Genomic DNA, 17,598 nt, shown 5'->3' with positions numbered 1-17,598 from the left:
CACGTGTGCCATAGGTTTGCCACCACTGCTCTAGGGTATTTGCTATCTAAATATATCCAGTATGCCTCCCGTAACATAAGGCTCTTTTGCCGAATGCCTCCTCTCGGGGGATAATGGACTTTTTCTATTCCCAAAAATTTAAAATATGACAGATCACTATCATGTTTGGCAACAAAATGCTTGCCTGCACCGGAATAACACCCATTTTTCTTGACCATATTGTTTAAATGCTCCAAAATTCTTTGTTTTAATTTTCTTATAGTGCATTCTATATACTACATCCTGCATAAATTGGAAAATATAGAGTACACTATGTGATAAGTATCATCAAAAAACATCAATATGATATGTGTCTCCTTGAGATGAGAAAAATATTTTTATTTATTCTGCAGCAAAAATGCACACGTTGCAACTATTTTCACAGCCCTTTTAGGGCCATTATGGAACAGACTAGGTGAAAGCATGTTGCCTAAAGTACAGCTCCTCTTTGACACAAATCTACAACCCTGAGAAATTATTTTATGAAATGTCATCTTGGTTTATAACAGGGTGATTTTTTTGTATGATATTCATGATTTGGCTATATTATAGGCTATATGACATGAAAAAGGTGACAGGTGCACATCAGTATTTCCTGGAGAGTTGAGAGGAGATAAAAAATTGCCAGGGCACTTTTTCAGTGGCCAGGTCAGTATTCACTGGATGGGAGCCCTGAAAGTAGGAATTAGTCCTACCGGTAATGGTGTTTCCATGGTATGGTTCTTTTCCTCAAGAAGGAGAATTTTAAAGGGACACTGTCACCTGAATTTGGAGGGAACAATCTTCAGCCATGGAGGCGGGGTTTGGGGCTTTTGATTCACCCTTTCCTTACCCGCTGGCTGCATGCTGGCTGCAATATTGGATTGAAGTTCATTCTCTGCCCTCCATAGTACACGCCTGCGCAAGGCAAGATTGCCTCCATGGCTGAAGATTGTTCCCTCCAAATTCAGGTGACAGTGTCCCTTTAAGTTAGAAATGGACAGTTTTTCAAGCCACTGGATAGATGTCAGATAAACCAAGCTCTGCTGAAACTGGTGTCGTCCCAATTAGGACCTAAGACTTTAATCCAATGTATTTTTTCTTGTAGTATTTTTAAAAGTAAATGAGCTAATTAAAGAAACTGATTTTTGGTTAAACCATTTACTGCATACAGCACATTAAAATAGTTTTTTTCACAATGTATCTCGTTTGGTTTTCCACAAAACTGGATTTCTGTTAATATTTACTTGAGCATGAAAATGGTTTCTCTCGTAAAAGGTTTTTGATGGTCAATAAAATTTGATTCTACATAACACCTTTTTTACCGCAATCAGAACATGAAAATGACTTCTTCAATCAGTGAGTACTTTGATGTGTAAGAAAAGAAGAGTGAATTTCAAATAAAACGTTTCCAATGTTTAGAGGATTAAAATAACTTTGCCCTGATGTGAATTCGCTGATGAGAAGCAAAGGAAGATTTACGTTTAAAAGATTTCCCACAATCTAAACATGAAAATTGCTTTTCCTTTGTGTGAGTTTTTTGATGATTGACAAGATAGGACCTCCAATTGTAAGATTTGCCACATTCTAAACATGAAAATGGCTTCTCCCCTGAGTGAATTTTCTGATGGGCAACAAGATCTGATTTGTGGCCAAAACATTTTCCACATTCCGGACATGAAAATGGCTTCTCCCCTGTGTGAATTCTTTGATGCCTAAGAAGATCTGCATTCTGGTGAAAACATTTCCCACATTCTGTACATAAATATGGTTTCTCCCCTGTGTGAATTCTCTTATGTTTACCAAGATTTGATTTATCTGTAAAACATTTTCCACATTCCGAACATGAAAATGGCTTCTCCCCTGTGTGAACTCTCTGATGCCTAGCAAGATCTGAATGCTGGTTAAAACATTTGCTACATTCTGAACATGGAAATGGCCTCTCCCCGGTGTGAAGTCTCTCATGTTTCTCAAGATTTGATTTAATTGTAAAACATCTGCCACATTCTGAACACGAAAATGGCTTCTCCCCCGAGTGAATTTTCTGATGCGCAATAAGATCTGATCTGTGGCCAAAACATTTTCCACATTCTGAACATGAAAATGGCTTCTCACCTGTGTGAGTTCTCTGATGCGCAATAAGATGTGGTTTGTGGCCAAAACGTTTCTCACATTCTGAACATGAAAATGGCTTCTCTCCTGTATGAATTCTCTGATGCGCAATAAGATGTGATTTGTGGCCAAAACATTTCCCACATTCCAAACATGAAAATGGCTTCTCCCCTGTGTGAGTTTTCTGATGTGCAATAAGATGTGGTTTGTGGCCAAAACATTTCTCACATTCTGAACATGAAAATGGCTTCTCCCCTTTGTGAATTATCTGATGTCTAATTATATCTGAATGCTGGTTAATACATTTACTAAATTCTGAACATGGAAATGGCCTTTCCCCGACGTGAATTCGCTCATGTTTTGCAAGATTTGATCTAATTGTAAAACGTCTGCCACCTTCTGAACATGAAAACGGTCTTTCTTCATTGTAATTATTTTGATGTTCAACACTCCTTGGGTGACGATTATTTTGTTTAACAGTATGTACTGAATTAGTAAGCAGGACTTGTTGAAAATGATCAGATGACAAATCTTTGCTTTGAAGGGTTGAAGGTATGGCTGGAATGAATACATTTATTTCAAGCTCATCTTCTATCATACCACGATCATCTGTTATAAAATCTGAAGATATCAGATGTCCTGAGCTTCTAGCATCGTCTTCTGTGAAGAAAAAAATCGTGGATTACTTTTCTAAATTCTAGGATCAAAAAATTATAATTTGTTAAATAAATTTTCTAAATACAAATTTGAATATGCCCTTGTCCCAAACATATTTTGCGCTCCAAAATTACTAAAGGAGAGCTCAGTCATCTCCTCTCTAAATCAACACCAAACTTATCCCATTCCTAACCCATCTCTTCAACATATCACTAACTTCTGGTACCTTCCCTTTTTCATTTAAACATGCCACTATCACGCCTATCCTCAAAAAGCCATCCCTCGACCACTATGACTTTGCTCTATCATGGATCTCCTAATACTATTTCCAACCGCACATTTAGTGTTTTCCACACCACCTGCTCATCCCGCCCTCTCTCTCTGTTGGTGTCCCTCAAGGCTCTGTCCTATGAACCCCACTCTTCTCCATCTATATCCTTGGCCTGGGACAACTCAAAGTCCCTTGGCTTCCAGTACCACCTATATACGCTGATGACACTCTGGCCCGGACATTACTTCTCTGCTGTCCAGAATCTAGTAGTGTCCATCAGCCATATCCTCCTTCTTTTCCTCCAGCTTCCTTATGCTCAGTGTGGACAAATCTGAACTCCTTATCTTTCCTCCATCACACGTATGTTCCCTACCTGTTCTATCGGTCACAATAAATGACATCACACTTTTTCTTGTACCGGAAATCCACTGCCTTGGAGTAAACCTTGACTCTGTTCTGTTCTTCAAACCACACATCCAAGCTCTCGCAACCTCCTCCGGCTTCCAGCTCAAAAATATTTCCAGAATCCGTCTTTTCCTCAACTCTAAATCCACTAAAATGCTTGCGCATGCCCTCATCATCTACCGCCTTGACTACTGCAATATCCTTCTCTGTACCTACCTGCTAACACTCTCGCACCTCTCCAGTCTGTCCTTAACCCCTTTCTGACCTCAGATGGGATAGTACGTCCGAGGTCAGAACCCCCGCTTTGATACGGGCTCCAGCGGTGAGCCCACATCAAAGCCAGGATCGCGATCCACCCGTCACTATTAACTAGTTAAATGCTGCTGTCAAACGCTGACAGCGGCATTTAACTAGCGCTTCTGGCCATCGGGCCGGAAATGCACGCATCGCTGACCCCAGTCACATGATCGGGGGTCTTCGATGCATCTGCATGCAACCAGAGGTCTATTGAAGACCTCTATGGTTGTTGATGTCGGATTGCTGTGAGTGCCACCCTGTTGTCGGCGCTCACAGCAATGCAGCAATTCTACTACATAGGGGCAATCTGAGAATCGCCATGAAGGCTATTGAAGTATGGCAAAAGTTAAAAAAAAAATGTTTTAAAAAATATGAAAAGAGTAAAAAAAAATATAAAAGTTTAACCCCTTTACCCCCAAGGGTGGTTTGCACGTCAATGACCAGGCCAATTTTTACAATTCTGACCACTGTCCCTTTATAAGGTTATAACTTTGGAACGCTTCAACGGATCCCAGTGATTCTGACATTGTTTTCTAGAGACATATTGTACTACATGATAGTGGTAAAATTTCTTTGATATTACCTGCGTTTATTTGTTTAAAAAACGGAAATTTGGCGAAAATTTTGAAAATTTTGCAATTTTCCAACTTTGAATTTTTATGCAATTAAATCACAGAGATATGTCATACAAAATACTTAATAAGTAACATTTCCCACATGTCTACTTTACATCAGAACAATTTTGGAACCAAAATTTTTTTTTTATTAGGGAGTTATAAGGGTTAAAAGTTGACCAGCAATTTCTCATTTTTACAACACCATTTTTTTTTAGGGAGCACATCTCATTTGAAGTCATTTTGAGGGGTCTATATGATAGAAAATACCCAAGTGTGACACCATTCTAAAAATTGCACCCCTCAAGGTGCTCAAAACCACATTCAAGAAGTTTATTAACCCTTCAGGTGTTTCACAGGAATTTTTTGAATGTTTAAATAAAAATGAACGATTAACTTTTTTTCACAAAAAATTTACTTCAGCTCCAATTTGTTTTATTTTACCAAGGGTAACAGGAGAAAATGGACCCCAAAAGTTGTTGTACAATTTGTCCTGAGTACGCTGATACCCCATATGTGGGGGTAAACTACTGTTTGGGCGCATGGGAGAGCTCGGAAGGGATGGAGCGCCGTTTGACTTTTCAATGCAAAATTGACAGGAATTGAGATGGGACGCCATGTTGCGTTTGGAGAGCCACTGATGTGCCTAAACATTGAAACCCCCCACAAGTGACACCATTTTGGAAAGTAGACCCCCTAAGGAACTTATCTAGAGGTGTGGTGAGCACTTTGACCCACCAAGTGCTTCACAGAAGTTTATAATGCAGAGCCGTAAAAATAAAACAAAAATTTTTTCCCACAAAAATTATTATTTATCCCACAGTTTTGTATTTTTCCAAGGGTAACAGGAGAAATTGGACCCCAAAAGTTGTTGTCCAATTTGTCCTGAGTACGCTGATACCCCATATGTTGGGGTAAACCCCTGTTTGGGCACACGGGAGAGCTCTGAAGGGAAGGAGCACTATTTTACTTTTTCAACGCAGAATTGGCTGGAATTGAGATCGGACGCCATGTCGCGTTTGGAGAGCCCCTGATGTGCCTAAACAGTAGAAACCCCAAATTATAACTGAAACCCTAATCCAAACACATCCCTAAGCCCAACGGTAACCCTAACCACACCCCTAACCCTGACACACCCCTAGCCCTAATCCCAACCCTATTCCCAACGGTAAATGTAATCCAAACCCTAACCCTAACTTTAGCCCCAACCCTAACCCTAACTTTAGCCCCAACCCTAACTGTAGCCTTAACCCTAGACCTAACCCTAATGGAAAAATGGAAATAAATACTTTTTTTTTTAATGATTGGCAGCCGTCACACACTGAAAGACGCTTTTTATTGCGAAAAATATTTTTTGCGTTACCACATTTTGAGAGCTACAATTTTTCCATATTTGAGTCCACAGAGTCATGTGAGGTCTTATTTTTTGCAGGACGAGTAGACATGTTTATTGGTACCATTTTCGGGCACGTGACATTTTTTGATCGCTTTTTATTCCGATTTTTGTGAGGCAGAATGACCAAAAACCAGCTATTCATGAATTTCTTTTGGGGGAGGCGTTTATACCGTTCCGCGTTTGGTAAAATTGATAAAGCAGTTTTATTCTTCGGGTCAGTACGATTACAGCGATACCTCATTTATATAATTTTTTTATGTTTTGGCGCTTTTATAAGATAAAAACTATTTTATAGAAAAAATAATTATTTTTGCATCGCTTTATTCTGAGGACTATAACTTTTTTATTTTTTCGCTTCTGATGCTGTATGGCAGCTCGTTTTTTGCGGGACAAGATGACGTTTTCAGCGGTACCATGGTTATTTATATCCGTCTTTTTGATCGCGTGTTATTCCACTTTTTGTTTGGCGGTATGAGAATAAAGCGTTGTTTTTTTGCCTCTTTTTTTTTACGGTGTTCACTGAAGGGGTTAACTAGTGATATAGTCTTATAGGTGGGGTCGTTACGGACACGGCGATACTAAATATGTGTACTTTTATTGTTTGTTTGTTTTTATTTAGATAAAGAAATGTATTTATGGGAATAATATATTTTTTTTTCTTTATTTAGGATTTTTTTTTTTTTTTTTACACATGTGGAAATTTTTTTTTAAACTTTTTTACTTTGTCCCAGGGGGGACATCACAGATCGCTGATCTGACAGTTTGCACAGCACTCTGTCAGATCATGTTTGATCGCGGCGTGCCGGGGGCGGTCCGTGATCGCTCCTGGCACATAGAGCCGGATGTCAGCTGCGATAGGCAGCTGACACCCGGCCGTGCTCCCCCCGTGAGCACGGCCGATCGCTACAACGTACTATCCCGTCGAGGGTCAGATAGGCCCAGGTCACCTCGACGGGATAGTACGTCAAAGGTCAGAAAGGGGTTAAATCCTTTCGCCCCATTCAAAATAAAACAATAAAAATTAAATCAAACATACACATATTTGGTATCGCCGAGTTCAGAATCGCCCGATCTATCAATAAAAAAAAAAAGGATTAACCTGATTGCTAAACGGCGTAGCGAGAAAAAAAAATAGAAACGCCACAATTACGTTTTTTTTGTTCCCGCGACATTGCATTAAAATTCAATAACAGGCGATCTAAAGAAAGTTTCTGCACCAAAATGGTATCATGGAGTCAGCTCGGAAGGCAAAAAAATAAGCCCTTGCCCGACGCCAGATCATGAAAAATGGAGACGCTACGGGTATCGGAAAATTGCGCACTTTTTTTTTTTTAAATAACCTTTCAATTTTTTTTTCACCACTTAGATAAAAAATAACCTAGACATGTTTGGTGTCTATGAACTCGTAATGACCTGGAGAATCATAATGGCAGGTCAGTTTAAGCATTTAGTGAACCTAGCAAAAAAGTTAAAAAAAAAACAAGTGTGGGATTGCACCTTTTTGCAATTTCACCCGCACTTGGAATTTTTTTCCCTGTTTTCTAGTACATGACATATTAAAACCAATGATGTCGTTCAAAAGTACAACAAAAATAAGCCCTCATATGGCCATATTGACAGAAAAATAAAAAAGTTATGGCTCTGGGAAGGAGGGGAGTGAAAAACGAAAAAGCAAAACTGAAAACAGCTGGGGTCATGAAGGGGTTAACTCTGCTGCACAGCTAATCCATCTCTCTCCTTGCTACTCCTCTACTTCCCTTTGTAAGTCCCTTCATTGGCTCCCAATTCCCTAGAGAATCCAGTTCAAACTACTAAAACTGATCTACAAAACTATCCATAACCTGTCTCCTCCGTACATCTCCGAAATAATCTCCGATATGTTCCCTCATGTAATCTCTGGTCCTTCCAAGACCTCCTTCTCACACTGATCTGTGCTCTGTAGAGCATCTTCTGACCCACTGCAATGCTTGGCACAGAGGGCTCGCTGTAGTGACACCCTGTGCGCTGAGATGTCACAGAGCTCAGGTGCAGAGGGGGCATGATGGAAGAGGGATCAGCAGCTGACGGCTCCCTCTCCCATCATTGTTTGTAACTGCTCAGCATCCAGAACAATAACACTTGGTGTATAGTAAATATAGAACTGATCATCAATAACAACTGTGTACATACAACCATTTTATATGCAATCATGTCAAACTATGACCAGTCCCACCTATTTGCACCCTGAAGTCTCAAGAAGGGGACCGTTGAATAGAGCTGCCATAAGATGATTGGGGTCTAGGGAATGTGTCATAAGTAGAGTTATGAGTGATACAGATCCAAGGCTGGGGGCATTGGATCACTGCCTTCACCCCCTGCTGAGAACAGGTAATTGAAGCAGGTTATCTGATGAATACCAGGCCTGAACTTTGAATACATAGTAATAACTGGTAACTGTCAATATTGGATAACTATTTGGACCAGCAGATGTGCCCCTGTATTCCTTCACTTGCACATATGTGTTAAAGTGAACTTGTTAGCTGATACATGTTGTCCAAGGACTGAGTAGCATGTACCAGGCACTGGCTGTATTATCTCAGCCAGGTATGTTTGACTCTGAAACGCTGCGACGTTGGGCAGTATGCATCAGCTAACAGATTCACTTTAACCCCTTAGCGACCGCCGATACGCCTTTTAACGGCGGCCTCTAAGGGTACTTAAACCACAGCCCCGTTAATTAACGGTGCTGTGGAAAAAGTAAATAGCACCCCCCAGAGTCGGATTTTCTCTGGGGTCTCGGCTGCCTGGGGTAGCCGAGACCCCAGAGAACATGATTCGGGGGGTTTTGTACCGACCCCGCATTTGCGATCGCCGGTAATTAACCGTTTACCGGCGATCGCAAAAAAAAAAAAAAAAATACGCGATTTCTTTTTAATTTCTCTGTCCTCCGATGTGATCGCACATCAGAGGACAGAGAAAAGGGGTCCCAGATAGCCCCCCGATACGCACCTATCTCCCCCGGTGCTCCTCATGGCTCCCAGTGGGCGCCGCCATCTTCAAAATGGTGGGCGCATGCGCAGTGCGCCCGCCGGCCGGCACCGGGAGAATCTTTGGGGTCTCGGCTGCCGGGGGTAGCCGAGACCCCAAAGAACATGATCGGGGTCGGTTTTACCGACCCCTGTTTTGCAATCGCCGGTAATTAACTGTTTACCGGCGACCGCAAAAAAAAAAAAAATCAAAGTGTAATTCTCTGTCCTCTGATGTGATCGCACATCAGAGGACAGAGAAATAGGGGGATTCAGGGACCCTATCATACTCACCTGTGTCCCTGGATCCTCCTACTGCTCCTCCTGGCCGCCGGCCGGCAGGAGAACAGCAGTTGGGGCTAAAATTAGGGTTAGGGCTAGGGTTAGGGTTGGGGCTAAATTTAGGGTTAGGGTTGGGGCTAAATTCAGGGTTAGGGTTCTTTCACACTTACGTCGGTACGGGGCCGTCGCAATGCGTCGGCCCGACATACCGACGCACGTTGTGAAAATTGTGCACAACGTGGGCAGCGGATGTAGTTTTTCAACGCATCCGCTGCCCAATCTATGTCCTGGGGAGGAGGGGGCGGAGTTATGGCCACGCATGTGCGGTCAGAAATGGCGGACGTGACGTACAAAAAAAACGTTACATTGAACGTTTTTTGTGCCAAAGGTCCGCCAAAACACAACTGATCCAGTGCACGACGGACGAGACGTGTGGCCATCCGTCACGATCCGTCGGCAATACAAGTCTATAGGCAAAAAAACGCATCCTGCGGGCACATTTGGAGGATCCGTTTTGTGTCCAAAACGACGGATTGCGACGGATGTCAAACGACGCAAGTGTGAAAGTAGCCTTAGGGTTAGGGTTGGGGCTAAAGTTAGGGCTAGGGTTGGGGCTAAAGTTAGGGTTAGAGTTGGGATTAGGGTTAGGATTAGGGTTGGCATTAGGGTTATGCTTGGGATTAGGGTTAGGTTTGGGATTAGGGTTAAGGTTAGGGGTGTATTGGGATTAGGGTTAGGTTTGAGGTTAGGGTTGAGATTAGGATTAGGGGTGTGTTGGATTTAGGGTTTTGATTAGGGTTATGGTTAGGGTTGACATTAGGGTTGTTTTGGGGTAAGGGTTGTGATTATCGTTAGGGTTAGTGATTAGGATTATGGATCGGGTTGGGATTAGGGTTAGGAGTGTATTGGGGTTAGGGTTGGAGACAGAATTGGGGGGTTTCCACTGTTTAGTTACATCAGGGGTCTCCAAACACGACAGCCAATTTTGCGCTCAAAAAGTCAAATGGTGCTCCCTCCCTTCTGAGCTCTGCCGTGCCCCCAAACAGTGGGTTACCCCCACATATGGGGCATCAGCGTACTCGGGATAAATTGGACAACAACTTTTGGGGTCCAATTTCTCCTGTTACCCTTGTGAAAATAAAAACTTGGGGGCTAAAAAATCTTTTTTGTGGAAAAAAATATTTTTTTTTATTTTCATGACTCTGCATTCTAAACTTCTGTGAAGCACTTGGGCATTCAAAGTTCTCACCACACATCTAGATAAGTTCCTTGGGGGGTCTAGTTTCCAAAATGGGGTCACATGTGGGGGGTTACTACTGTTTAGGTACATCAGGGGCTCTGCAAACGCAACATAACGCCCACAGACCATTCTATCTAAGTCTGCATTCCAAAACGGCGCTCCTTCCCTTCCGAGCTCTGCCGTGCGCCCAAACAGTGGTTTACCCCCACATATGGGGCATCAGCATACTCGGGATAAATTGGACAACAACTTTTGGGGTTCAATTTCTCCTGTTACCCTTGTGAAAATAAAAATTTGGGGGCAAAAAGATAATTTTTGTAGAAAAAATGCGATTTTTTATTTTCACGGCTCAACGTTATAAACTTCTGTGAAGCACTTGGGCATTCAAAGTTCTCACCACACATCTAGATAAGTTCCTTGGGGGGTCTAGTTTCCAAAATGGGGTCACTTGTGGGGGGTTACTACTGTTTAGGTACATCAGGGGCCCTGCAAACGCAACATAACGCCCACAGACCATTCTAAGTCTGCATTCCAAAACAGCGCTCCTTCCCTTCCGAGCTCTGCCGTGCGCCCAAACAGTGGTTTACCCCCACATATGGGGTATCGACGTACTCAGGAGAAATCGCACAACAACTTTTGTGGTCTAATTTCTCCTGTTACCCTTGTGAAAATAAGAATTTGTGGGCGAAAAGATCATTTTTGTGTAAACAAAAGCGATTCTTTATTTTCACGGCTCTACGTTATAAACTTCTGTGAAGTTCTTGGGGGTTCAAAGTGCTCACCACACATCTAGATAAGTTCCTTAAGGGGTCTAGTTTACAAAATGGTGTCACTTGTTGGGGGTTTCCACTGTTTAGGCACATCAGGGGCTCTCTAAACGTGACATGGCGTCCGATCTCAATTCCAGCCAATTCTGCATTGAAAAAGTCAAACGGCGCTCCTTCACTTCCAAGTTCTGCGGTGCACCCAAACAGTGGTTTACCCCCACATATGGGGTATTGGCGTATTCAGGAGAAATTGCATAACAAAATTTATGGTTACATTTCTGTTTTTATACTTGTGAAAATAAAAAAAATGGTTCTGAATTAAAATGTTTGCAAAAAAAAGTTAAATGTTCATTTTTTCCTTCCACATTGCTTCAGTTCCTGTGAAGTACGTAAAGGGTTAATAAACTTCTTGAATGTGGTTTTGAGAACCTTGAAGGGTGTAGTTTTTAGAATGGTTTCACACTTCGTTATTTTCTATCATATAGACCCCTCAAAATGACTTCAAATGTGATGTGGTCCCTAAAAAAAAAAGGTGTTGTAAAAATGAGAAATTGCTGGTCAACTTTTAACCCTTATAACTCCCTAACAAACAAAAATTTTGTTTCCTAAATTGTGCTGATGTAAAGTAGACATGTGGGAAATGTTATTTATTAACTATTTTTTGTGACATATCTCTCTGATTTAAGGGCATAAAGATACAAAGTTTGAAAATTGCAAAATTTTAAAAATTTTCGCCATATTTCCGTTTTTTTCATAAATAATCGCAAGTAATATCGAAGAAATGTTACCACTAACATGAAGTACAATATGTCACGAAAAAACAATCTCAGAATCAGCGGGATCCGTTGAAGCGTTCCAGAGTTATAACCTCATAAAGTGACAGTGGTCAGAATTGCAAAAATTGGCCTGGTCATTAAGTACCAAATTGGCTCTGTCACTAAGGGGTTAAACGCAGGAGCATCAATGCTTTCAACAGGGAGTAGATTCGCATCAGTGGGTAAAATTGCAAAGGTTTTAGTAGCTGGAAATATCTCCCTGAATTACGGATAGATCATATTTACGTGTGGAATCTATGGAATGTTTGAAGGTTGTTCAGTGATATGTCTGTCTATGAGGTTCCTGAGGGAAAATATTACCAAAAATGAGGGCTAAAACTGGATTAGAATCAAATTTGTATCTAATCACTCATCCCTCTCTTACCTAAGCTGAGAGAGGAGTGAGGGGTCTGGTGAGACACGTTACGTTATAACATGTAATCTAAGGACTATCCATCCCAGACCCCAGGAGAACGAAGAGTATTGATGATATGTCCATATTTCTCACAACATTCTCCTCAGCCAGAAGCGTTCATGGATCTAATTTTTAAAACCTATGCGTATTTATCCCTTTTGTTTTGTGCTGTTTTTGCTTCTGTGTACGTCTTTTTGTTATTTCTTCTTTAGTAACCTTTTTAAGCACTTTACTCTTTTTGTACGGTATATTAAATCTGAAATTTAATAAGTTTATTGCTTGCACCCTCTCCTACTCTCTAGGCTCCAGTCACTTTGCATTAAGGACACTGCTCTCTCCTGGTTCTCTTCCTATCTTTCTGACCGCTCCTTCAGTGTTCTGTTCTCTGGCTCCTCTTCCTCTCCCTGTCGAGGTACCTCAGGGCTCAGTCCTTGGCCCCATTCTCTTCTCTCTCTACACGGCCCCAATTGGACAGACCATCAGCAGATTTGGCTTTCAGTACCATCCTTATGCCGATGACACACAACTATATACGTCATCCCCTGACCTTACCCCCGCTGTACTACAGAACTCCAGTGACTGTCTGTCCGCAGTCTCCAACATCATGTCCACTCTCTATCTGAAACTCAACCTCTCCAAAACTGAACTTCTTCTGCTCCAGTCATTACACTGGCTACCCATTCATTACAGGATACAATTTAAAGTACTTGTTCTCACCCACAAAGCTCTCAACAGTGCGGCACCCCCATACATCTCCACCCTCATTTCGGTCTATCAGCCTAGCCGACCGCTGCGCTCTGCAAATGACTTTCGGCTAACCTCTGCACTACCTCCCACTCCCGACTCCAAGACTTCTCCCGCGCTGCGCCAATCCTCTGGAATGCTCTACCCCAAGATATTAGGACCATCCACAATTTGCATAGTTTTAGGAGCTCGCTCAAAACACATTTGTTCAGAGCGGCCTACCATGTTAACTAATCAAAGTCATTTCATGTTTGTGTGTAGCCCATTCACCATCTCCTTCTATCCCCAACCCCCTGAAGATGGCTGGACCATCATTGTAAATACACACCTGTACTTTGTATCTCCCCCACCTCATTGTAGATTGTAAGCTCTCACGAGCAGGGTCGGCTTATTTCGCTTTAATTATTGTATTGTTAACGTTGTTACTTATGACTGTTGTGTTTGAAACTTTTAACCCCTTCATGACCCAGCCTATTTTGACCTTAAAGACCTGGCCGTTTTTTGTAATTCTGACCAGTGTCCCTTTATGAGGTAATAACTCAGGAACGCTTCAACGAATCCTAACGGTTCTGAGATTGTTTTTTCGTGACATATTGGGCTTCATGCTAGTGGTAAATTTAGGTCGATAATTTTTGCGTTTATTTGTGAAAAAAAATGGAAATTTGGCTAAAATTTAGAAAATTTAGCAATTTTCAAATTTTGAATTTTTATTCTGTTAAACGAGAGAGTTATGTGACACAAAATAGTTAATAAATTACATTACCCACATGTCTACTTTACATCAGCACAATTTTGGAACCAAAATTCTTTTTTGCTAGAAAGTTATAAGGGTTAAAATTTGACCAGCGATTTCTCATTTTTACAGCAAAATTTACAAAACCATTTTTTTAGGGACCACCTCACATTTGAAGTCAGTTTGAAGGGTCTATATGGCTGAAAATACCCAAAAGTGACACCATTCTAAAAAATGCACCCCTCAAGGTGCTCAAAACCACATTGAAGAAGTTTATTAACCCTTCAGGTGCTTCACAGCAGCAGAAGCAACATGGAAGGAAAAAATGAACATTTAACTTTTTAGTCACAAAAATGATGTTTTAGCAACAATTTTTTTTATTTTCCCATGGGTAAAAAGAGAAACTGGACATCAAAAGTTATTTTACAATTTGTCCTGAGTACACCGATACCCCATATGTGGGGGGGAACCACTGTTTGGGCGCACGACAGGGCTCGGAAGCAAAGGAGCGCCATTTGACTTTTTCAATTAAAAATTGGCTCCAATCTTTAGAGGACACAATGTCGCGTTTGGAGTGCCCTGTGTGCCTAAACATTGGAGCTCCCCCACAAGTGACCCCATTTTGGAAACTAGACCCACCAAGGAGCTTATCTAGATGCATAGTGAGCACGTTGAACCCCCAGGTGCTTCACAAATTGATCCGTAAAAATGAAAAAGTACTTTTTTTTTCACAAAAAAATTCGTTTAGCCTCAATTTTTTCATTTTCACATGGGTAACAGGATAAAATGGATCCTAAAATGTGTTGGGCAATTTCTCCCGGGGGTTATGGTCACGTGACTTGCTACGTCACTCAGGTCCTGCGCACTGCCGGCTAGTACCGCCGCTGACACACGCGGCGTCAGCTCTGCAGGATCTCCGTCTCCTCCCGGAGACCAGCTGTTTGTGGCTTGCCGCCGGCCGGGGCAGCCACTTGTCCAGACTTTCTGTGCCCGCTGATAGGACTCATCACGGAACAAGAGCGCTCAAGATTCTTCATCCTACGATACAGGTAGGAACTACCTCTGAGTGTTCCGAAGTGTTATTGCCCTTGCCAGGTGAATATACTGTCATTCTGTCAGCGGTCATTTGTCTACTTCGAAGATTGAGATCGGGACATTTCTCTGAGCAAGGCTTGTTTTACTGTGCTACTATTTTATTTTATTTCTTTTCTACCACCCTTCGTTATTTTCCTAGCGCTTACCGGTATATATTACCCACGTATATATACTTATTTATGTGTTTTGAAACCACTGTTTGTGCACACGGCAAGGCTCAGAAGGGAAGGAGCGTCATGTGTGTTCATTTCCACATGGGCAACAGGATAAAATGGATCCTAAAATGTATTGGCCAATTTCTCCTGAGTACACGGATACCTCACATGTGAGGGTTAACTACTGTTTGGGCACACGGTAGGGCTCAGAAGGGAAGGAGCGCCATTTGACTTTTTGAATGAAAAATTAGCTCCAATCGTTTGCTGACACCATGTCGCGTTTGGAGAGCCCCTGTGTGCCTAAACATTGAAGCTTCCCCACATGTGACCCCATTTTGGAAACTAGACCTCCCAAGGAACTAATCTAGATGTGTGGTGACCACTTTAAACCCTCAAGTGCTTCACAGAAGTTTATAACGCAGAGCCATGAAAATAAAAAATCATTTTTCTTTCCTCAAAAAATTATTTTTTAGCCCACAATTTTTTATTTTCACAAGAGTAACAGGAGAAATGTTGTTGTCCAGTTTGTCCTGAGTACGCTGATACCCCATATGTGGGGGGGGGAACCACTGTTTGGGCACACGTCGGGGCTTGGAAGAGAAGTAGTGACTTTTGAAATGTAGACTTTGATGGCATGGTCTGCGGGCGTCACGTTGCGTTTGCAGAGCCCCTGATGTGCCTAAACAGTAGAAACCCCCCACAAGTGACCCCTCTTTGGAAACTAGACCCCCAAGGAACTTATCTAGATATGTGGTGAGCACTTTGAACCCCCAAGTGCTTCACAGAAGTTTACAACGCACAGCCGTGAAAATAAAAAATCATGTTTCTTTTCCAAAAATGATGTTTTAGCAAGCAATTTTTTATTTTGACAAGCGTAACAGGAGAAATTGGACCCCAATAGTTGTTGCTGAGTTTTTCCTGAGTACACGGATACCCAATATGTGGGGGTAAACCACTTTTTGGGCACACGTCGGGGCTCGGAAGGGAAGTAGTGACTTTTGAAATGCAGACTTTGATGGAATGGTTTGTGGGCGTCACGTTGCGTTTGCAGAGCCCCTGATGTGCCTAAACAGTAGAAACCCCCCACAAGTGACCCCTCTTTGGAAACTAGACCCGCCAAGAAACTTATCTAGATATGTGGTGAGCACTTTGAACCCCCCAAGTGCTTCACAGAAGTTTACAACGCACAGCCATGAAAATAAAAAATCATTTTTCTTTCCTCAAAAATGTTTTAGCAAGCAATTTTTTATTTTCACAAGGGTAACAGGAGAAATTGGACCCCAATAATTGTTGCCCAGTTTGTCCTGAGTATGCTGGTACCCCATATGTGGGGGTAAACCATTGTTTGGGTGCACGTCGGGGCTCGGAAGGGAGGGAGCTCCATTTGACATTTTGAATGCAAGATTGACTGGAATCAATGGTGGCACCATGTTGCGTTTGGAGACCCCTGATGTGCCTAAACAGTGGAAACCCCTCAATTCTAACTCCAACACTAACCCCAACACACTCCTAACCCTAATCCCAACTCTAGCCATAACCCTAATCACAACCCTAACCCCAACACACCCTTAACCCTAATCCAACCCTAACCCCAACACACCCCTAACCCTAACCATAACCACAGCCTAATCTTAACCCTATTTCCAACCCTAGCCCTAATTCCAACCCTAACCCTAAGGCTATGTGCCCACGTTGTGGATTCGTGTGAGATTTTTCCGCACCATTTTTGAAAAATCCGCAGGTAAAAGGCACTGCATTTTACCTGCGGATTTACTGGGGATTTCCAGTGTTTTTTGTGCAGATTTCACCTGTGGATTCCTATTGAGGAACAGGTGTAAAACGCTGCGGAATCCGGACAAAGAATTGACATGCTGCGGAAAATACAACACAGCGTTTCCGCGCGGTATTTTCCGCACCATGGGCACAGCGGATTTGGATTTCCATATTTTTACATGGTACTGTAAACCTGATGGAAAACTGCTACGAATCCGCAGCGGCCAATCCGCTGCGGATCCGCAGCCAAATCTGCTGCAGATCCGCAGCCAAATCTGCTGCAGATCCGCAACCAAATGCGCACCGTGTGCACAAAGCCTAATTCTAACCCTAACTCTAGTTCTAACCCTAATTCTAGCCGTAACCCAAACCCTAACCCTAAGGTCAGGTTCACATGCGCTAGCAGCAGCCCATTAGTGTATGTGCTGAACGGGCTGCTGCTAGCGCAAGTGCCGACGTTTGCATCGCGCTAGCGCAGATAGAGCATCTGCTAGCTCTATCTGCGCTAGCAGTGACGGACCCGGAAACGCTGCAGCCCGCGTCTCCGGGTCCGTCACTCAATGACGGCACATCCCTAGCGTACATCCATTGTGGGCGTGCGCTAGTGATGCGTCCGACATTGCTGTCAATGGCGGCCGTAACGGACTACGTTACAGCACGTTCATGCCGTGGTGTAACGTAGTCCGTCTAACGGACTGCTTAGACGCAGTGTGAACTAACCCCAACCCTAACCCTAGTGGGACAAAGAAAAAAAAAATTTTTCTTTATTTTATTTTTGTCCCTACCTATGGGGGTGATAAAGGG

General features: G+C 42.5%; 1 protein-coding gene across 2 annotated transcripts in view; it reads right to left on the bottom strand.

Annotated features, from left to right (window-relative positions):
• Positions 1–346: 346 nt before the first annotated feature.
• LOC138664023 (zinc finger protein 345-like) overlaps positions 347–17,598 on the bottom strand; it is a 41,147-nt gene continuing 23,895 nt past the window's right edge. For both annotated transcript variants that reach the window (XM_069750428.1, XM_069750429.1), the window contains exon 7: positions 347–2,790. In XM_069750428.1, the coding sequence (XP_069606529.1) occupies positions 1,445–2,790 (1,346 nt within the window). In that variant the 3' untranslated portion in view covers positions 347–1,444. The remainder of the gene's footprint in view (positions 2,791–17,598) is intronic.

Source organism: Ranitomeya imitator, chromosome 2 (assembly GCF_032444005.1).
Source record: "Ranitomeya imitator isolate aRanImi1 chromosome 2, aRanImi1.pri, whole genome shotgun sequence".
In the NCBI taxonomy this organism is placed as follows: Eukaryota; Metazoa; Chordata; class Amphibia; order Anura; family Dendrobatidae; genus Ranitomeya; species Ranitomeya imitator.
Note: the sequence above shows the minus strand (reverse complement) of the source record. Positions and strands in the feature narration are given on the sequence as shown.